The following is a 21,843-nucleotide window of genomic DNA, read 5'->3' as shown; positions in this document are numbered from 1 at the left end:
ACTAAAGAATACATAGACTAAAGCAAGTCACTGGACGACTTAACAGATGTGGAGAGATGATGGAGAGTCAAGGAAGTGACTGGGATCCAAAGGAACGGAAACAGTGAAGGGAAGTGTCTCAAGAGATGGTGGCCAGAGTGCTATTGTCTTCTAATTTCTTGACTTGCCCTTCATTGTGTTTTTTACAAGAATAAATATATAGGTCCTTGTTTTTTGTTTTGTTTTGTTTTTAAGCCTAGTGAATCCCAAGTAGGAAAATACAATGAGTCTCTTTAAAGTCCAATATTGCTTGGGCACTTAATAAAAAATTCTTGTCTTTCCATTGAAAATGAGTTGTATAAAAATCAGTTTTTAATTCAATTATACATTTAAAGTAGTCATCACTAGACTAATCTGGCAGATATGCAAATACAGATTTCTAGCATCCATCTGGCCAGGTCCCAAACATAGACTAAACTGTGCTCTTGAGGCCAACAGCATCTCAAGGCCTCAATTTTCTTACATGTAGAACAATGATGGTAGCAATTACTCCAGAGGAGTTTGAGGATTGAAAAAGCATAACAATGTCTGGACCAGGGAACACCAGCTGTGGCTACTAAGCCAGGGCCTCTTCAAGTACTACTATGCCTAAAAGGCCAAAATTACACAGATATTACCACGCCTGATGAGAAGTTTGGCTTTGCTTTATCAATCCTTTGTTCTATATTTAATCCCAAATCACTCCAGAGTTAAAAAGATACTTCAAAACCAAGAAAATAACTTCACTGTTCCAAACAAGCTGGAGTTACCATCTGTACCATGGTTTGGACCTTAAACGATTCTCAGAATCTCTGTGTCAAAGGCTTGGTCCCCAGGCAATGGAGTTATGGAGAAGAGGGTAAAGTTTAGGGGATGGGACCCTATTGAAAGAAACATGTCTCTGGGCATGTCTTCTTAAAAGCCTATTGGAAATTCCCTGACCTGGGTCTCAATCCCAGGCTCCACCATTTTCCAACTGTGTGGTACTTACTGCTCTGTCTTGGTCTCACCATTTCTAAAAGTACATGATTCAAGTGTCTCCTCACTGGGTTGAAGAGGTAAAGAGAAGACAGAGCATTGGGCCCAGGCCCTGGAGCCACAGCCCATGTTCACTATGCAGACGGTAACAATGATCATGTGTAGTCACTAACAGCACAGTCTCAGAAGAACACCATCCAAGTGTGCTACAGCTGACATGTATAAGTGGGTCTGTGTGGTGCCACATACCTGTTTCCCACTCAGCTGGTAGAAGGAAAGTTTCTGTCCCCAGTCAGCTACAGCCAGGATATCATTATGTTCCTCTCTAATCAACAGAAGACAAAAGAGGTTATAGGGGGCACAGCCTGCTGATGAGTGTGGCTAGGGGCTTAACAAACAACAGGAAAAAGAAAGTCCTGGCCAGGCTGTCAGGGAGCCAAGTGCTACACAGCCGTACTGGGGCCAGCATTACAATCAGTCCCGAGACTAAAGCAGAGACAGGGTTGGCCCTCCTGGGATCTGCTATTGCACTGACTCCAAGCCATGAACAGCCTGGGCTAGGACAGGGCTACAGCAGCAGAAGGTAAATTCCTCATTTCAGAGTTCCTGGGAGCAACTTGAAGGATGAGCATGGCTGCACATCCACGTGTACCCTTCTCATGTGTAAAATGTAGGGAGTAGCCCAGAGACACAGCTTACAGTGAGGAGGCTAGACTGATCTAGTGGATGAGAAATTGCTCAGTCTTCCTGAAGAGGAAGAACAGCACCCACACCCGAGTTCTCTTGCCGTCAGGGTTCTCGAAGAGGTGAAATGGCATCTGAGTGAAGATGAGCAACTTTTCCAAGACTGACAACTGCCAACGGAACAGAGGCCTGTAGACATGTGCCTTGGATGGGACTCCAGGGCCAGAACCCAGGAGAAAGGCCTCCACTCAGACGGGATGCCAACCCCTCAGAATGTAGACAGAGAGAGGCTTCCCAGCACCAAGGCACACCTCTCCAGGTGGCTGAGCCTTTACTAACACCTCCTGCTTCCCTGAGCCCAGGGTCTGCCAGTCACCGAGCAGCACCACTAGCCACATAAGCATGCTCTATGCAGCATGGTCTGTACAAGCAGCCCGGGGTGGCAGTGAGGAGAGCTCCATAGACACTAATTCCTACTCAAGAACAAGGGGGAAGTAGAAAAGATGCTGGCAGCAGGCTTGCAGATGGACTGTGATGACTGACACACAAACCCTAGCCACCAGTGGAGGCCCAGCGGAGAGGCCACGCTGGTGCTGAGTTAGACTCAGCCGCTAGACACTAGACTAAGAGTTTCCAAGCCAACCACCCAGAATGGTGGGCAGTGGGGCGCTACCAAAACACTCACGTTGAAATAAAAAAGGGCTAAAACTCCGATGGGAACCTGAAGGCCACACTCCCTCCTTTCTTATCCCCACTTCCCACCCCACAAACCTGGATTCCTCTAAGGAATCTTAGGTGTCAGGATGGCAGTGAGGAGGGTCCCAAGCTGGGACATGATTGCCCAATCACAACATTCTGGCTGCCTCAGCTTTTCCCACTCCACTGGCAAGGATTTCCCTTACAGGTCATCTCAACTGAGAGAGGAGAGACTGCCCAGCAGCCAGGACTGTGGGGTGGGAGGGTGAAAGCAAGGGTTTCCCTGTACACACATCCTAGCCAATGAAAGGTAAAATGGTGTGGGAACAGGCCAGGAAAACACATCAATAACAAAAAGTATTAGGTGAATGGTGGTCTACACGGGCGTTACAAATCAGGCTTCTCAGAGAATGTCTGCTGGAAAGGGCTCATTCAGAGGTTAAGAAGCAGATATGGTTCTGATAATCACACATGGAAGTCAGAGGGGACACACAGAGGTGCTGGGGCCTTTTCAGAGATGGCAGGCAGTTGACAGAGGTGTATCCTCCTCTGCTCTACCAGTTTCTCCTCCTTTCCCAGAGGATTGCACTATCTGCCACCCACACGTGCTTCTCAGGGGGAGCTTCCCTTGTGAGTGTGGGGGCACACCAATAATCCCCCGGCCTGCTCCGCTGGCCTTGGCCAAGGAGCTTCTCCACAGCATCTGCTTCGGCAGCTCTGTGCAGGGGCCTGGGCCCTCCCGAGGAGGGTCCTCACTCTGGGACACACTCACGAGTTGCCGTCCCTGGGACTGTCGTCCTCTTCCTCTTGCTCTTCCTCCTCTGCCTCACTACCCTGACTACTGTACACTGTTGACTTCAGAATGGAAGGGATTTCCTGAAAATATCTGTTGACAATGACATCCTCAGCATCCTCGTTCTCTCTGCTCATCCAGATATTCTCCCATCGGCTGTAGACAGTAAGCGGATGTTCACAATCACATTGCCTAGGACTACACTAAAGCTATAATTTCAAAGCCTGCCAAGGAGCCCCTGGACCCTGCCCGGAAGAGGACAGCCACCAGGTACACTGGGCATCCTGTTTCTCATGAATTAAAAATGGTAGCCTGAAGCCACAAAGTCATCTGTGGCCACAAAATCAAACAGCAGGAACTCTGGGGTAAGCTAATGGCCTTTGAAGGCATTATATACATATGGAGGGCCTCCGCTGGACAGAATTATTCAGGAAGAATTATAATAACCTGTTGTAAGAAATGCAACGGAATTAAACAGCCTCCTAAATCAAGTGGGCGCCCACCTGTAAAATAACACTGGGACAGTAAACAATTGAGTCCTTTAATTTACCCTCAGAGAACTCCGTGGGGATAGATTTAATAATATTAGAGGATTACACAAAGAGCTTTTAGTCAACCCTCTAAGAAACAGGGACATAAAAGTCAAGCATGTGTAAGGATGAGCAGGTAGGTGCCAACTGTCTGCTGATCTTTAGGCTTTAGGGATATTTGTAGGCTTAGTTTTAACTTTTTGACACAGAAAATTTAAAAAAAAAAGTACTCAAGAAAGCACTGTCTGCTAACAGTCCAACAGGTGGATGTGTGCAGGGCATGGAGGGGACCAGAGGAAGGAAAGAAGTGTGGGGAGACCCACCAGCAGTTCGTGAAGTCTCTCTCTCTCTCTCTCTCTCTCTCTCTCTCTCTTTCTCTCTGCTGGCCTAGATAGTTCATCTGCTTAGCTAAATCTCTGGGATCCGTTCCAAAACTCAATATAGGCTCTTTCAAAACTTCATTTATAAAAAACAGGTTCTAAAGGCCAGGCAAGTGGGGAGAGAGGACTTTAAACTACAAAGATGTCAGGAAGAGAAAAAGAGGTCAGAGGGCTGAGAAAGCCCTCCTTCTAAGAGTGTCAGCCAGGAGAAAGACAGCCATGGGTACCTTGAGGGGTTCCAGCAGATGGACCATATCGGGGAGAGGGAGCCCCCTGGCCGCTCAATCTTCACTTTCTCTTCGCCATTTTTGTTCCGTATGCTGATGACCCCATTGGACATCCCCAGAGCCAGGTACTGACCATCGTTGGTCCAGCTACACATACAACCAATGAAGAGCATGGGAGATAGAAAGGACATAGACGGTAAGGCAGGAAAGCTCAGTGGGAGGCAGCGGTGGCAGCGGCAGCAGCCAGGCTAAGGTTCCATCAATCCTGCTCACTCCTGACATAGAATTGGACACCAGCTTGGACTGTCACTTACAGCTGGACTCAGTGAGACCTTAAGGCGGGGGCGTGTATTTCAGAGGGCATCTATCCCCTGGCTCTCTGCCCACATCTCCATGACAGCTTGCCCTTGCACTCCAGACCAGCTTCCCTTTTCTGCTTTGCATTTCAACCCCCTCCCAACTCAGGGGCTCCCAGTAAACACGCTGTCTTGTGTCTTTTTAGCCCTAGAACAGGGCCTGACATGTCACTCATGCTGACAAATGCTGAATCCCAGAGTACCCCCAGCAGCCACTGAGTTGTAGAGTGCCTGGGCCTAGTGCTGTGCTGCTGGTACTCTCGTTCATGCAAATGGCCAGCTGCTACCACCCTTGGCCCATGAGGACCCCGAGGCCAGCTCAGAGAGACTCATAACCTTCCCAAGGTCACGGGCCTGTCGGTCACAAGATCCAGATTCTAGTATGGGTCGAGCACCTAAGTCCGAGGTTCCTGCCTGACCTTCCTGGTGAGGAAGCCCATGCCAGCTCACCGAGGCACGGCTGTCAACGGCACAGTCATTCTCATCACGGAGACAGAAAGAAGAAAGGAAACACAGAAGCCCATACCAACTAGCCAGCACCACCTGTCTCTGTGGTGTGAATTAGTGGCTTGTGTGGGTCTGTTGGGGAGAGAGGGAGCGCAAGCAGACATGAGAGCTTCCCTAGCTTACTCACCTGCAGCAGGTGATCTTGCTGCTGGATTTGTGCTTGGAGACAGACTTCTGCTCAGGAGACCACAGCCCTTCAGTATCAGGCAAAAGAAAAGACAGCAAGACTATTCAGCATCAGAGCGGAGTAAACTCTTCATCCATACAAAACTCAAAACTCTAGAGTCTTACGCTGAGTTAAAGGGGGAAAAGCCAACTTGGAAAAGTTCAGTCGGTGTAAGTCATGAATACAACATGCTAAATGACAATCACACAACTGGAGGCCAGCGCTGTGGGTACTGGGACTTCAGCTACCAGGTGGCAGAGATGGCGGGTGGCACTGTCACACATACAGTGAAATGACAAAACCACAAACACACTGTGCCCGGTCCCAGACTCCTGTATTGCCCAGTGCCTGCCTAAGAGGCACCCACTAAGAAAACTGGGTGAAGAGCACATGAGGTTGGTTACCCTGTGCTGTCTTTGCAATGTACTGGGAACTGTTTTTTTAAAAAAAAACGGTAGATGGTGAAGTTCTAGCCAACTTCTCCAGGATTTAAATCTCAAGGAAAAGGACAATGTAGCTGCTCACAGCCAGGGCATGGCAGTCAGAGAACAACTCAGCGTTAAAATAATGGGTTAAGCCAGGCAGTGGTGGCCTCAGGAGTTGACACAGGACTCAGAGCTCAGATTTTTTTTTTTTTTTTTTTAGCTGAGGATCGAACCCAGGGCCTTGTGCTTGCTAGGCAAGTGCTCTACCACTGAGCTAAATCCCAATGGTTCTCAAACCATAAGAATTCTCTTTTTATCAGATTGGACCAGGAGAGACCTACTGAGGATCTGCAGGCATGAGGGAGAAAGCCAGAAAAGACTACAGGACAGGTGACATGTCTGTTGACCCCTCCACATGGGAATAGCTCTAAGACTGGAAGAGACATGATAAATCTTGTTGGTTACAGAGTCCTTATGACTTACTATATTACAATTTGGATACACAGTCTAAACGGACTTATAAAGTTGACAGATGCCTTTTACCTACCCAAACATAAAACAAAAAATCATCTTCAGCTGACTTACGCATACCACACATTTCATAATTATGTTAATGCAGATATTTATGTTACCATTAAAAGTTGGTGTGTTTTCAGAGAAAAGGGACCAGACACCAATAAAGACACCCAGGTGATCCAGTCTCTCAAAAATAAAAAGGAAAGAAAAAAAAAAAAAGAATTCTCTTTTTAAAAAATTCACTGAAAACCATCAGCAGAGTGCCTCCCCCACTATAAACATCCTGCAGGTACTGTTGCATGTGTATAGTGACGTCTGTGTGAGGGGATGCTTGCCTGGGAAGCAGAAGCTGACCTTGAGATGTCTTCCTCTATCACTCTATTTTTTAGACAGGGTCCCTCACTGAACCTAGCTAGCACTCTCCATTTTGGCTAGACTGTCTGTCCAGCAAGCCCCTGGGATCTGGCAGTCTTGCCCCCAGCACTGGGGTCACAGACAGAAGCCACTACAGCTGGCTTGTACCTGGGTACCTGGGCACCCGGGCTCTGAACTCTGGTCCTCAGGCTGCAAGCACTTTACCCACGGGAACATCTCCCCAGCCCAACTATTTTTACTCAAGATATTTTTACAAATCCTACCTTCCTCGTGCCACAAGTTTGAGAGCTGGGCTATTTTAACTCCCCAAACAGCACAGATCAGCAGCCACAAGAAGATAGCCTAAACTGTGTGAGCAAAGCAGTGCTCCCACCACTGATAACTGGTTGTTTTGCAATCTCCTTGGGAGCTAAAGCTATGTGAGTGGGACGGACAAGGTAGGGAACACATCCCTTTGGATAAGGACACTGAGGTACTGAGAAGGCTTAGATCTCTGGATTCTTAGCCCTGTGGCTCCTGTGGGTACCTTGGCATGGAGCCAGAAGCCAGCATCAATGTTTCATGCTCCAGAAGCCTCCCTCCTCCCTTCAGAGACTGTCACCTCCCATCCCAGTACATGCCAGCCCTGTATGGCACCTGGGGGCAGGGGCAAAGGTCTGCTGTCCCCAGGAAGCAGAGCCACTGGCACAGAGACAAGAATAAGGACACGCTGAGTCAACAGCACAATTGAAAGGGTGAATTCCACAAATATGTGGGAGTGGGTGAATACCAAGGTGGGCAGAGACACAGTCCCTGCTAGGGTGAGTCAGAGTCTTCTGTGCCCTCCTGTCCATCACACCATTTCCTCCCTAGGACCCTACTGCTCATCTGTCTCAACATCTTACCACCCTCGAGGTCACCATCTCTCACTGTCTCTTTCTGCAAATTTAAAAGATAACTATGAACCTCCCCTCGGCTGCTGGAGGTGGAGAGGAGGCCTCTCTCTCTCTCTCAGGACAGGCCAGCAGGTTCTGTGTGAGTCTCAGCCTTCTCCACTAGAGGTGCTAGGAATTGAAACTTACCAAAGTCACTGGAGGAACAGGATGCCAGCTGGTGGGTAATAGGGTTGTAGGCAACACACTGTATAGAGTCATTGTGCCTGGAAGGTGAAGAACTGAAGATTATTCCATAGCAAACCACAAATGTCTCAGTGGCTCCAACTAGGGTCAAAGGAGGCTTGAAGGAGCTAGAGAAGGAGCTCTTACTCCTCCTCCAGAGGACCAGGATTCCGTTCCCAGCACCCACATGGCAGCTCACTGCTGTCTGTAACTCTAGTTCCAAAGAATATGATGCCCTCTTCTAGCCTCTGCATGCAAAATACCCATATACATAAAATAAATCAAAAATAAATTTAGAGGTTGGGGATTTAGCTCAGTGGTAGAGCGCTTGCCTAGCAAATGCAAGGCCCTGGGTTCAGTCTTCAGCTTCGGGGGGGGGGGGGGTGGGGGAGACAAAAATAATTTAAAAAAGAAAAAACCAGTATTGGAGCATCAAGTGACACATTGCAAGCCCCTCGAGTGTAACTCCTTTACAGGGCTGCCCTCACCACCAGTTTCCAGCTACCCTGCATCCCACCCAACTCAAGCTCCTCCTGCCCCAGGGCTCTCCTTCTGACACCTCTAGTGGGTGACTGCGGAAGACACAGCGAGCCAGCTTAGCGCCAGGTGCAGACAGCACGCTTTACTTGTGGCTCTCATTGAGCATTCCTGGTGGCCAGGAATGCAGGTTGAGTGTGAGGAAGAGAGTGCAGGCCAGGGGCACTCCATGGCATCCGGGTCCCAGCTCTAGTCCTTCATTCTCACTGTTCAGCTAAACACTGCTTGATGCGTTGTTAGAGCAGCATCACTCACAGCAGATACCAGGGGGAGCAGCCTAAGTGTCCGTCAGCTGTTGAGCAATCCAAATGGGATGCAGACGCACAGTGGAGTATCACTTCAGCCTTCAAGAGGAAGGCATGGGCCATGAGGACATTACGTAAAACGAGCCAATCACCAAACACCAAATACTACAAGCTCCCACTTCTGTGAGGCACCTAGAGGAGCCAAACTCCTAGAATCAGAAGGAGAATAACAGTTGCCAGGGCTGAGATGGGGCAAAATGGAAGGTGCCAAGCACTGAGTTTAAGTTCAGCAAGATGAAGGGTTCTGAAGACTTTACTTGCCAAACTTTGGTTGCACAACAGCATTCATGTACATGACACCTGGTAGCGATGGCACAGTTTGTATTTGGGGTATTTCTCTACAACATAACAAAAATTTATCTGTGGAGTACTTACTGTGGACCAGGCTAGGTGTCAGAAATACAAGCATGCAAAAGCAGGGGTAACGTCTACCTTCCAGAGCCCACAGGCCAATGGGTGGCATCAGTCAATGACCAGAACATGTAAGGCCACAGCTGTAAGAAATGCTCAGGACAGGCCCTCCTGAGTCTGGAGGGAAGGAGAGAGTTGGCAGCAGGGACAGCTGCACCTGAGGCCTGTAGGGTGTTGGGTGGGGGGCGGAAGCAGGAGCGCTTGCTAGGAAAGGGAGAGCTGTGAACACTGCCCTGAAGGAGTAGGAAGCTCAGAGCACACTGGCTTTTCTAGTTTTTGACACTGGGCAGATGCAAAGCCATTCCTGGAGGCAGAGACACTGACGAGGACAGAGTTGGTGAGAGGGGAGTGATGGAAATCTGTGGTGTCAGATTAGCAAAATACATTACATGACACACAGCGCAGTGCTAGCTAAGCTAGTCAGTGGTCATCCACTACCCACCCGCCTCCTGTTGAATTCAAGTTCATCTTGAGGAGGAAAGCTCTTCCGTACATTGTTTCCACAATGCTGTGACCACACTGAACAGCAGTCAGAGCAGAGTCAGGTGTGGTTGGTGGGGCACACCTGTAAACCCTGCTGCCTGAGCCTGAGGCAGAAAGGGTATAAGCTTTGGTTACCCTCACAGAGGGAGACCCTGTCTCAAGCAAATAAAACAGTAAGAGTTCAGCTATAATACTGTCACCCATGAAATGACTTACGTGTACTTGAGAATGCCTTCCAGTTTTGAGGTCCAGATAATGATGCTCTTGTCAGCAGATCCAGATGCAAAGCGCTTACCTGAAAGGGTTTTCAAAAGAAAATCAGCACATGTATTTTAAACCAGCATTTTCTAGATAGTATGTCCAAGACAAGTAACTCTTCAAGGAACCTAATTAGCTAGGAATGTAGTTCAGTTGGCAGAGTAGCTGTCTAGTATGTATGAGGCCCCAGGTTCAAATCCCAGCACTGCAGACACTGAAAGTAGTAGTTAGTGTACTCCTATCACCCAGCACTTGCGGTGGCAAGATCAGAGGTTCAGAGTCATCCTTGGCTATACAGTGAGTTTGAAGCCAGCCTGGACTACAAGAGACCTGTCTAAAAAATATCTTTAAAGGGAATTAAGTGCCCCTTATTCTATATCACTGTTCTTGGATGTGGTGTGGGGACAGGTCCTAGGGCCTGCACATACTGAGCACCCAGCCCACAAAGAAGCTGGAACCCCAGCCCTTCTCTGCTTCTCATCAACCATGGCAGCAAGGAATCCACAGGTGAGGCTTTCCTGGCACCAACTACACCCAGACTCACTGAGGCTCGGTTACATCTGTGTGCCATGTTCTGCAGTAGGGCTGAGCAGTGACTGAAACATCTAAGCTTCATTTCTGTGGTGTCTAGTCCAAGAAGCAGACATTAAGTTTATCCAACACAAATACAATGTGGAAGGGGGTGGGTCCTATACAGAAAGAGAGTAACTGGGAAAACTAACATTAAACTTTCTCTTTTTTTAAGATTTTACTTACTTTTATTTTATGTGTATGGGTATTTGCCTACATGTATGTCTGTGTACCATGTTCATGGCTGGTGCCTGCATAGGCCACAAAATGGCATCAGATTCCCTGAAACTAGTTACAGGTGGTTGTGAGCCACCATGGGGGTGCTGGGAAGTGAGCATGGATCCTCTGGAAGAGCAACCAGTGCTCTTGACTGCTGAGGCATCTCTCCAGCACCTTCCTAATTTTTTTTAAATTTTACAGCTGTCCATGTTTATTTGTGGGTTTGTGTGGTGTATGTGGGTGTGCATGTGTTCACATGATGTTGGGCTAGCCTCTTCTACTGCGCTCCACCTTACGTCCGATTCTCTCACTAATGCTGCAGCTCACAGACCTAGCCCGGCTAGCTGTCTGTGCGCTCGCTCCTCTGTCCTCACCTCCCCAGTGCTGGGAGGGTGGGCAGGCACACAGCACTGTGCCCAAGTGTTTCTGTGGGTGCTGGAGATGCAAACTCAGGTCTTCATGTTTTTTGTAGCAGGCATGTAACCAACTGAGCCATCCCCCAACTCCGCAGAGTTATATGTATTTATGGAGTACAGTACAGTGTTTTGATATATTTAGTCAAATAAGTATATCAAGCAAATTAACATATTTATCACCTTAGATACTTATATTTTTAACGATGAGAACATCAAAATCTGTTCTCTTAGCAGCTGTAAAATATATATTATTGTTAATTATGCTTGCCACACCGTTCAACAGATCTCAAAAACCTAGCCATCTTGCCTGACTGGAACTCTGCTCTTGGGTCAGCAGTTCCTAGAGCAGCTGTTCTCAACCTGTGGGTCACAACCCCTCCAGGGTCAAATGACCCATTTACAAGGGCCATATATCAGATATCCTGTATATCAGATATTTACATTATAATTCATAACAGCAGCAAAATTACAGCTATGAAGTAGCAACAAAAATAGTTGTATGGTTGGGAGTCACCCCAACATGAGGAACTGTATTAAAGGAAGTAGCATTAGGAAGGCTGAGAACCACTAACCTGGAGGACGCAAGAGATGGGCTCCTTCAGTCCAGATCTAAAGGATAAGCAGAGCTGAGCCCAGTACAAAGTGCAAGTTGTGCACAGGGATAAAACATTCACAAAGGCCTTGAGGCAGCAAAAAGCTGGTATGGCTACAAGGCCAAGAGGTAGTCAGCTTAGAGCAGGTGGCAAGGAATGAAGCAGGTGAGTGAGGATCTCCAGGGCCTCAGGGCCATAGCAGAGATCTTGCTCTTAGCCCCCAAGTGGTGAGAAGCCAGGGGACTACAAGAGTGACAAGTGAGACCTGCATTTCCACACTGCTGGGGCTTTAAGTGAGAACAAGCTAGAAAGAAGCAATACCAAGTAATTCCTCATTTACTCCATGGATACCAAACTACTGTGGGAGAGTGGGCGCCGGGCAGCAACCCCAGCAGCCTCCATTTGCTCTGGCGAGAGCAGGGCTTCAAGGAAGCAGGGGCCAGGGTTTGCACGCCCAGCTGCAGAGTTTTCTTACATTTTGACTACTTATTTGTGTGTATGAGGGAGGCACAAACGACACCATGGTACACACTGGGACAACTTTGGGAGTTCTCTCCTTCCACCATGTGCGGTTTTCAGGCATCGGCAAAGACAAACACCTTTACCTGCTGAGCCATCTGACAGTCCAATCTGTTGCAGATTTTCAGACTTTATTCTTTTTTTAAATTATTTATTTATTTTTTTATTTTATGTACGTTAGTGTTTTGCCTTTATGTATATCTATAAGTGTGTCAAAGGATCCCCTGGAACAGGAGCTACAGACAGTTGTGAGCTGCCATGTGGGTGCTGAGAATTGAACCCAGGTCCTCCGGAAGAGCAGCAGTGCCCTTAACCACTGAGCCATCCCTCCAGCCCCAGACTTTATTCTTAGTGCAAGTGGAAGGTGACCTTCAGGAGCCACTGCTCCCAGAGCCTCAGTGTCCCCATGTGAAACAGAGAGGGAGCAGAAGTCCTCACTCAGAGGCTCTGTGTGAGTCGGTTCCTCTGCAGTCAGCTCAAGAGGGAGACTGCAGGTCAGGTACTGGAGCAAACGCTGATCAGAGAGATACTCTGCTGTCAGGCGTCCCCTCCCTCCACTTCCCTGACCTGCTGAGCAGCAGGGGATGACAAGTATGGGTTCCAGGCCTAGAATCCTGCGTCAGAATCCCTAGTGATGTCACCGAGCAGCTGTGTGACCAGAACTAGCTACAGGCTACCTCCAGGTTTTCAATTCCTCATGTGAAAATGGACAGTAATAGAATTTACCTCACAGTTGATGGGAAGAAAGGACATGCATGTGCACACATGCACAAACACACATAGAAAATGTTCAGAACAACACATAGAAAATATTCAGAACAGCTGGGCAGTGGTGGCACACACCTTTAATCCCAGCACTTGAGAGGCAGAGGCAGGCAGATCTCTGAGTTTGAGGACAACCGGGTCTACAGAGTGAGTTCCAGGACAGCTGTGGCTGCACACAGAAACCCTATCTCAAAAAAAAAAAAAAAAAAAAAAAAGTCAGAACTGTGCTAAAAACATAACAACTGTTACTCTTTCTTCACACTGGTTTATTGTTCTTGAAAAAGGAACTCTGTCTTACATACCTTTAATCATGGTGGCTCATTAATTAGGAAACTTTCAGAAGTCAGAAACAAGCAGACTTAAAGAGTAAAACCATAATTTGTGTGTCTCTATTTTCAGAAATAAGGGTGTAGACAAGTTTGGAGGAACTAAGACTTCCTAATATTATATGTCACAAAAAGCATGATACACCAGGAAAACCCAGGTACCATAGGCAGAGGACATCAGTCAGGCTCTACAACTGCTCCAGGCCTATTGTCCTTCTGTCAGAGGAAGTAAAAGTGCCTTTGCTGATGCTTCAGAGGGCTAAAAGAAGGGTCGCATGCGACAATGTGTGACAGAGTACGGCAGAGCACTGACTAATGCCATTGCTCACAGGGCTACAGGCCACAGGGCTTCTCTCACACACTCAGGACACCCAGCAGCCTCTGCCTGTGTATAAATCATTCAGTGACCAGGCTGCCTGCCACTGGTCTTCTTGGAGCATCAACTTGAATTCAAATTGCTACGGCAGACACTTGACCACGAAGCAAGAAATGTGTGCTGTCTCTCCCTGACCTGCACCAGCACCTGGCAAGTCAAAGTTCTCCCAAAGTGAAGCGACTAGACTAAGTCAGGCTGGAGCTGAATACACTGTACAGATGTGCATTTACCTATAGAGTGGCCCTATATCTTTCATCTAATTCTCAAAGAAGTCCACTATCCAAAGAAATATGTATCTGGATCTTAGTCTCATCTAAGCTCTGTAGCCTTTGATGTAGGAACTCCAGCTGTGGTCAGAGCATCATCTCCAGCCCCACATGTGACCCAGGAAGTAACAGAGACAATAACCAGGTCAAAGTCAGGGCTTAGGCCAGAAGTTGGCTCAGCAGGTAAAGGCACTTGGCACACAAGTTTGGCAACATGAGCTTAGTCCCCAGAACCCAAGTAAAGGTGGATGGAGAGAATATCTCTCTAAAGTTATCTTCTGATGTCCACATGTGTGCCATGCAAAACATGCCCACATGTGCACACACACAATAATAAGACATAAAACTTTAATTTAGATCTATTTATTTACTTTCTGTATGAGTGTGTATGTGTGTGGGCTTATGCATGCCACAGTACACATTTGGAGGCAAGAGGAGAACTTGCAGGTCTCTCTCCTTCCACCAAGTGGATTCCAGGGAACAACTCAAATCAGGCTTGGTGCAAATGCCTTAACCTGTTGGGCCATCTGCCCATCCCAATAAATTAACAAAAGTCACACAGCTTTTGGGTTGGGCTAAGGTTGGAACTTCCATGGCATAGCACTCTACCTACCTACCTACTTATCTACCATCTATTTCTCTTCATTTTACTGTAATTTTTGCAGTGCTGTGGAAGGAACTCGGGGCCTGAGCAAGAGAACGCTAGGCAAGTGTTCCACCACTCAGCTGTGTCCCCAGCCCACATGAACTGACTTTTAACTCACAATCTCAAGCCCACACACCAATTCTCCAACCACCTCCTCTCTTCCCAACCTGCCAGGTGCTGCAGTATGATAACCCCTCAAGCCCAGGCCCACCCCTCTCCACTGCCCTTCTTCCCTTACAGCCCATCTCCACTCCTTTCAAGGTCATGGATAAGATCATCCATCCTCTGCTCTCACTTCGTATTGCCTGTAAACTGCACTCGGACTGAACGCACCCCTTCTCCTCCTGCTGCCGTGCAGCTCAGAGGGACGAGAGAAGACAAACCACACAAAGTGATGTCACCTGCAATTCCTGACCACCAGCCTCAAGGACATCCTTCCGGCCCCTGGAGGTCTCACTGCTCTAGGTCCGTTCTCTCTCCCACTCTCCAAAGCCTCGATTGGACTTTTTGTTTCTTTTCAACACTAAGACCATGGAGGGACCTGAGAGAATGTCCTTAGACCCCTATTGCCACAGGCCCTGCCTGCCATGCCCCTTTTCTGAATCGAAGCCCTCCCTGTATCCAAGGTCCCATGTCCTCACCACTTGATGCTTGCATTCCAGCAATTTTCTCCCCTTTCTTCCATCAAGTTTCCACAGTGCCCATGTGCACACCTGAACTCTGGATCTTCCTCAGCAACTGCAAGTCTTTGCTCAGCTGCCCTATCCACAGTCATACCGGATAATGCACCAGACCTCTGCTTCACCCAGCACTTCCAACCCTCCACCTGCCATTCTGTCCACCTGCCAGCCTTGTACTTAGTTCCTATCGACCATACTCATGCTATGTCCCCTGCTCCCGCCTTCCTCCCTGGCTCCCAACAAGCCCTTCTTCTCTTTTGTTCTCTGAAATAAGCCAAGCACTTGAGACAGTGCCTGCCATGTGGCTAGCTAGAGTCCTAACTCAGTAGCAGAACACTTAACTGGTGTGCGTAAGGTCCTGGGCTTAGTCCCCAGCACCACAAAAGGTAAGCCCAAAACCCTGTTTCCGTGACTTCTAAAGTCTAACTCACTTCCCACCCTCTGCGAATGCAAGTTGTATTTTAAAGATAATTACAGAATTGCTAAGGAGAAAAATGAGCAGCTAACGGCCATGACCAAGACCAGAACCCAGAGAGGCCTCTTACCATCCTTTGCATAGGCCACGCAGTACACAGTGTCTTTGTGTCCCTTGAGGGGCTGAAGTAAGGTGCCATCAGAGGTGTCATAAACCTGTCAAAAGGAGTAAAAATATCGATTATCTGTGTGACAACCATTATTCAAAATTCCTGCAGGGTGCTACTGCTATTTTTGTTTTTATAACACAACAGTTGTTGATTTCCTAAATTAGTATCAAGTCGAGACAGCAATACATAACAAGAACGAATATGTCTTAACGTAGGGCCAGCAGAATGTGGAGGGCCAGCTCGATGCTCTCTGTGGCCAGGCATACACCCTCAACGGTGGAGAAACAGCAACCACACTGCTTTTCACTCGAGGGGAAGCTCTGCAGACTTCACCCATTCTCCCACCTCCCCACCCAGTCCTGGGGCCTGAACCTGGGGCACTGTACAACGCCAGACAAGCCCTCTGCCTCTGAGCTATATTCACAGCCTCCTTGGCTAGTTTTTATTTTGAAACAGTGTTTACTAAGTTGCTCAGGCTGGCTCTGAACTTCCTCTGCAGCACGGGCTGGCCTTCAACATTCAATCCTCCTGCCTCCTCCTCTCAAGGAGCTGAGATTATAAGCCTGCACAACCAGGCATAGGCGATTTTCACTCATTTCACATGGGCTTGGATGAATGAGCCATCAAGGTAGACCCTCATTAACAAGGCCAGCACACGCAAAGAGCTGGTGGACAACATGGTTAACTGTTCAGGGCCAACACTGCCGCTAATGTCAGCACACACAGATGCATCATACTTGCTACCACGTCTGAAAGTCACAGATCTAACAAACATGGGGTTTGCAAGTGGGAGGGAGTGTTATAAAACGCAGCTGCAATGTGCATTTAGGGTATTTTATAGTTGTGCAACATGGCTAAATATGTGGAGATGTAAAAAACAGAGCATCTGAGAAATGAGGCCAGAGCTCTCCCACACAGGCAGAACACTGGAAAAGGAAGTCCATGAAGGGAAGTGAAAAGGATCTATGCCGTTTGTCCTGGAAAGAAGCCTGCAGAACAACTCAAGCATGGTTGTGAGACTGAGTTCGCACACAGAACTAGGATACCGTCCGGTCTGTGTATCTAGACACAGCAGAAAGGATGGTGGCTTACCGGAAGAAGGTCTATTACAGAGCTTCTGGGTCAAACAGAAGGCGTCTCTGAAGATTAGTCTTATGTACTAGGATAGGTTCCAGAGGGAGCCTGTGTCCTTTGAAACTATGAACAATAGGACAGCATTCATATGGAATTATTTAGGGGCACCCAAGTCCAGAAGTCAAGGTCAACTTTCTGGCTTCTCATGGAAGGACAGCCTTTAGCCTTGTTATTTCACTTTGGTCCAACAAAATATGAACTGACACCCACCCAGTTTCAAAGGCATCTTGATTAATTGTCTGTAACCATTTCACGGGTGTCTCAAAGGGAAAGACAAATGACTCCAAAGGAGGCATTGTTCAAGAGTTCCTCTCTGATAGACAGTTTACCTACCTGTTTTAAACACACCATTTCCTTCCTTATTAAGAAGGAATGGCTGGTTTTTCCGTCCTTGCCTTTTTTATCTCAAAAAAGAGGGTCACATTTCAGAGTACTTACAAGAGGGAGGGAGAAAAAAAAGCACTAAGAATGGAAACTCAGACAAAACCCTACCAGCAATCTGTTTCCTGCAGCCAGAATCAGTTGTGTTCCATCAGGCTTAAATGCGAGGTCGTAGATACTAACAGGAGACAAGGCAAAAAGACAATTAGGAACCGAAACGATGAGGTCTGCTAATGGCCAGGAAAGCAAACTTTATTTCCATTATGAAACACTGTGTGTGTGTGTGTGTGTGTGTGTGTGTGTGTGTGTGTGTGTATGTGTGTGTGTTGGGGGTGGGAGGAGGGGGATGCAGAGGGGGGGATAATAGCTAACAATTGCATCTGGCTGCAAATTCCACTCAACAACCACACCTTGGCAGCCCATTCAATCATGATCTGCTCAGCAGTCAGCTCCATGATGGTTTCCTCTTGTCCAGAAGCCAGAAATGATTCAAAGGGTCAACAGCTGAGAGCACAGACTCTGCCAACCACGCCACGCAAAGGCGGGACAGCTACCCAGATATTTACCAAGTACCTGTTAGGTACGGGGCACCAACAGACACGGGGAGCTTGGCAGCCACTCTCTACCCTCCAGGAATGTAATGTCCACTTGAATGGGAACGTATGAAGCAGACACACTGGCCAATGACTCCTGTGGCTCCAACTTCAAAGACATACTTTTCTAATAGATGACATGTCAGTGAAGTATGGCATTTTTTTGCTCTCATACTGATATGCATGTAACGGTATTTTATAACCAAGGCCCTCTTATAGCAGATGAAATAATGAGGAATACTATATGAGCCACACAGAAACTGCACTGCAGCCAGGTGTGGTGGAACACGCCTTTGATCCCATCACTCTGGAGGCAGAGGCAGGCAGATATCTGTGAGTTCAAGGCCAACCTGGGCTACAGAGTGAGGTCCAGGACAGCCAGGGCTACACAGAGAAAAACCCTGTCTCCAAAAACACAAAAACAAAACAGGGCTGGAGAGGTAAAGAGCACTGGCAGCTCTTGCAGAGATCCTGAGTTTATTTCCCAGCAACCACATAGTGGCTCACAACCATCTACAATGAGATCTGGCGCCCTCTTCTGGCCTGCAGGCATACAGGCAGGCAGAACACTATAATAATCTTTTTTAACAACACACACACATGCACACATGCTTGGGGGGGGAACACCTCTGTAGTGAACACATGTACTTTTTCCCTTATCAGTATTCCCTGACAGCAGAGAATAAAAGTGATTTCCACAGCATTCCCATGTCATTTAGAGGTCATTCTCAGCACAGTGGTGAGTCAAGTTCCCATGCAGACATTATGCTGTCTAAAAGAGAGAGCCTTGAGCAGCTGTCGGTGTGGTACCTTTGGGGTTCCTGAAACAACTCCCCCATGGACATGAAAGGACAAACTGGCCTCTGTTTACAGACAACACCATCGTTCAGGCTGGGTAGGAGCCTCATACAACCAACTAGTAAAGGGCCTCTGAAGCCTGGGCCTCCTAACCACCATACTGCACTGTCTCTACTCTCTTGGATTACTGCCAAGTGCGTCAAATGTGTCCCTGAATGTTTTCCAGTGGCTGACATTCATTGAGCACACCTGTTACTGTATGGGGGATGCAGTTTAAATGCCCAATTGTACAAGTTCTCTCAACCCCACAGCTCCAAGCCTATCCTTCAGGTAAGAAAGCTTCAAAGTTAAACAACTTGATTGAAAGTAAACTGCTTTCAGTTTAGAGAAGTGAAGCCAGGATTCCAACCCCAGCAGCCCTGCCTCAAAGCGCATGTGCCAACCTTCCCTCAGGCCTTCATTATTGCTGTTAGTATATATCATGGTTGATGAAGTAATTCACAATGGTTTTCTTACCTTATCAGAAGTACCCCCAAAGGATCGTCATTTACTCAAGGCATTCCACGTAGAATTTGGAAACTTACAAATAATAATTGTGTAGATGGTGCAATATGTTTATATAATATATAAATATATAATATGTATTGCAGAAAGCTAGTTAATGTGTCTATCGGCTCAATGACTTATCATTTAAGGCAGAGACATTAACATCTACCCATTTAGTCATTTTGAAATATACATGTATAACTGTGGCCCTCCTGAGGCTGCCGAATTGTGCTCCTACACTCTAGCTGAAACCTAACGCCCTCTGGTCATCCCTCCCTTTCTCCACCCTCTTGCCTGCAGTTTCAGTATTATTTTATTTACTTTTTGTGTCTTTGTGTGAGTATGGGTGTGTGTGGAGAGTCAGACGACACCTTTCAGGAATCAGTTCTCGCTTTCTACCTTGTTGAGGCACTGTGTGGTGTATCCACCGCATGGTTTACTCCACCGTGCAGTGTACCCCAGGCCCAGGTGATTCCCCTGTCTCACCTCCCATCTCACCTCAGGAGCTCTGGGATTACAGATGTGTATTACCAAATTCTTTACATGGATTCCAGGGAATCACACTCAGGTCATCAGGCTTGGGTAGTGAGCACTTTTATCCTGTAAACCTTTTACCAGTCCTTATTTGTTTTTTTTTTAAGACACAGCTCTATATGTCCCTGGCTGACCTGGTCCTAGCTATTTAGCTCACACTGGCCTCAAACTCCAGGCAATCCTCCCATCTCAGCCTCAGAAGTGCTGATATGATAGGCAGCCATGTAAGAACGCACTAGCGTCATACCCTCAGCCTCTGGATTTGCCCCTTCTATGCATCTCGAGTACTCTTTCTATGTCTGTCTACTCAGATTCTACACACATGACATTATACTACGCCACAGCTACTGACTCCTGAAGAGTCCTGGAATAAAAACTCTTTACACTTACTAACAGTTGAGACTTGTGACTGGGAAAGCTTATGTTACCCTACAGGCACATACAATAGCAAATGCAGCAGACTGGGCAGGCCCACGGAGGAAACAGAAGCACATTTAGAGAAGCTGTCTTCCATTGATAGCTGGCTGACAGAGGCTGAGCAAAGGTAGGCCTGTCTGGCTTTCCAGCTTGACATAATGCACAGAATTAAATCCTGGCCCAAGAGTGGGGATTTAGCTCAGTGGTAGAGCACTTGCCTAGCAAGCGCAAGGCCCTGGGTTTGAGCCTCAGCTCCAAATAATTAAAAAATAATAAATCCTGGCCCAAGTTCTGCATTGCCCTTCTTCACTGTTCGTGGTAACAGGCCTGGGCTTCTTTGTTTCAAATGTCCTTGACATGTGTCACATTCAAAGCAAGTGGCAGACTGTAAGCAGAGGGGAACTGGGACCAGGAAAGCTGACCTATCTGAACTTCACTCTTATCTCTAAAACAAGGTCAAAAGCTGTCCTCCTAACACCAGGGGTCATGGGCTGGCCTTCCATAAAGTGCCTAGCAGCTGCATACCTTTATGATGCGCCATTAGCTTGGCCTGTATACATCTGAGCCAGTCATAATAATTCTCAGACCTCTTCTCCAAGGGTTAGCTGTGGTTGAATTGTTTTATTTATGTTGGTTTTGCTAGCTTGTGGGGGCAGGGTCTTCCTACTTTGGCCCAGGCTGACCTAGAACTCCTTTGTAGCCTAAGCTAACCTTAAATTTATGGTGTTCCTCTTCCTCCTCCCAAATGCTGGAATTATAGATGTGGACCCCCTCACCTGGCATTTTGTTGTTGTTGTTTTTGAGACAGTCTCTTTTAGTTCAGTCTGGTCCCAAACTCACTGTGCAGTTGATGTAGTTGAGGATGATCTGAACCTTTTTTTTTAGATTTATTTATTTATCTTATGTATATGAGTACTCTATCTGCATGTATAACTTTATGCCAGAAGAGGCATCAGACCCCACTATAGATAGTTGTGATCTACCATATGGTTGCTGGGACTAGAACTCGGGTCCTTTGGAAGAGCAGCCAGTGCTTTTAACCACTGAGCCATCTTGAACTTCTAATCCTCCTGCCTCCACTACTCAAGTGCTAGGATTATATGTACCTCCACTCTTGCTTCAGACCTTTTCTATTGCATTTACTTATCTAGGTGGGGAGCACACAAACGTCATGGTGCACGTGCAGTCAGAGGACAGCTGACAGGAGTTGGTTCTCTCCTGTCACGTTGGTCCCAGGGATGAGATTCAGGTCATCTGACTTAGCAGCAAGCACCTTTACCCACTGAGCCATCTCAGTGTTAAGTGTCTCATTTGGGCTAAGCCTAAACAATCCTCTCAGATGTGAAAGTTCACTCCTGGGATGTCCTACAGTGTACTTCCTTCAATTACAACATCTAATTTGTGATTATGAGTCACCCAACATGGGTGCTGAGGACCAAACTTGGGGCCACTGGAAGGAAAAGCAACAATCAGCAATCACTCTGACTGCTGAGCCATCTCTCCAGCCTGCTTTGCCCCAGTTTAACTCCTGCTGGACTTGGATCCTAAACAACTCAGTTTTCTCTCATGCACACAGACTTCTATATTTGACTGTTTCATAATACGCCTTATTAATACAATCATCTGCAACTTGAGGGCAATGACCAAGCTTTACATTATACGTTAGACCCAGGGGTCTGACAAGTTCTAAATATACTGATCACAACTGGCAACCTACCAGGATTTTATGTTTAACTCC

At 47.3% G+C, this 21,843-nt stretch overlaps 1 protein-coding gene across 5 annotated transcripts in view; it reads right to left on the bottom strand.

The window, feature by feature from the left end:
- Ift122 (intraflagellar transport 122) overlaps positions 1 to 21,843 on the bottom strand; it is a 70,215-nt gene that overhangs the window by 42,875 nt on the left and 5,497 nt on the right. For 3 of the 5 annotated variants that reach the window (XM_036180717.1, XM_036180718.1, XM_036180719.1), the window contains exons 2-8: positions 17,329 to 17,395; positions 15,664 to 15,748; positions 9,701 to 9,779; positions 7,713 to 7,789; positions 5,297 to 5,363; positions 4,307 to 4,453; positions 1,246 to 1,321 (exon numbers count right to left, since the gene is read on the bottom strand). In XM_036180717.1, the coding sequence (XP_036036610.1) occupies positions 1,246 to 1,321; positions 4,307 to 4,453; positions 5,297 to 5,363; positions 7,713 to 7,789; positions 9,701 to 9,779; positions 15,664 to 15,748; positions 17,329 to 17,395 (598 nt within the window). Of the gene's footprint in view, positions 1 to 1,245; positions 1,322 to 3,148; positions 3,326 to 4,306; positions 4,454 to 5,296; positions 5,364 to 7,712; positions 7,790 to 8,540; positions 9,522 to 9,700; positions 9,780 to 15,663; positions 15,749 to 17,328; positions 17,396 to 21,843 lie in introns of those variants that run through there. The other 2 variants (XM_036180721.1, XM_036180720.1) reach the window with 2 other exon arrangements.

Source organism: Onychomys torridus, chromosome 3 (genome assembly GCF_903995425.1).
Source record: "Onychomys torridus chromosome 3, mOncTor1.1, whole genome shotgun sequence".
NCBI lineage: Eukaryota > Metazoa > Chordata > Mammalia > Rodentia > Cricetidae > Onychomys > Onychomys torridus.
Note: the sequence above shows the minus strand (reverse complement) of the source record. Positions and strands in the feature narration are given on the sequence as shown.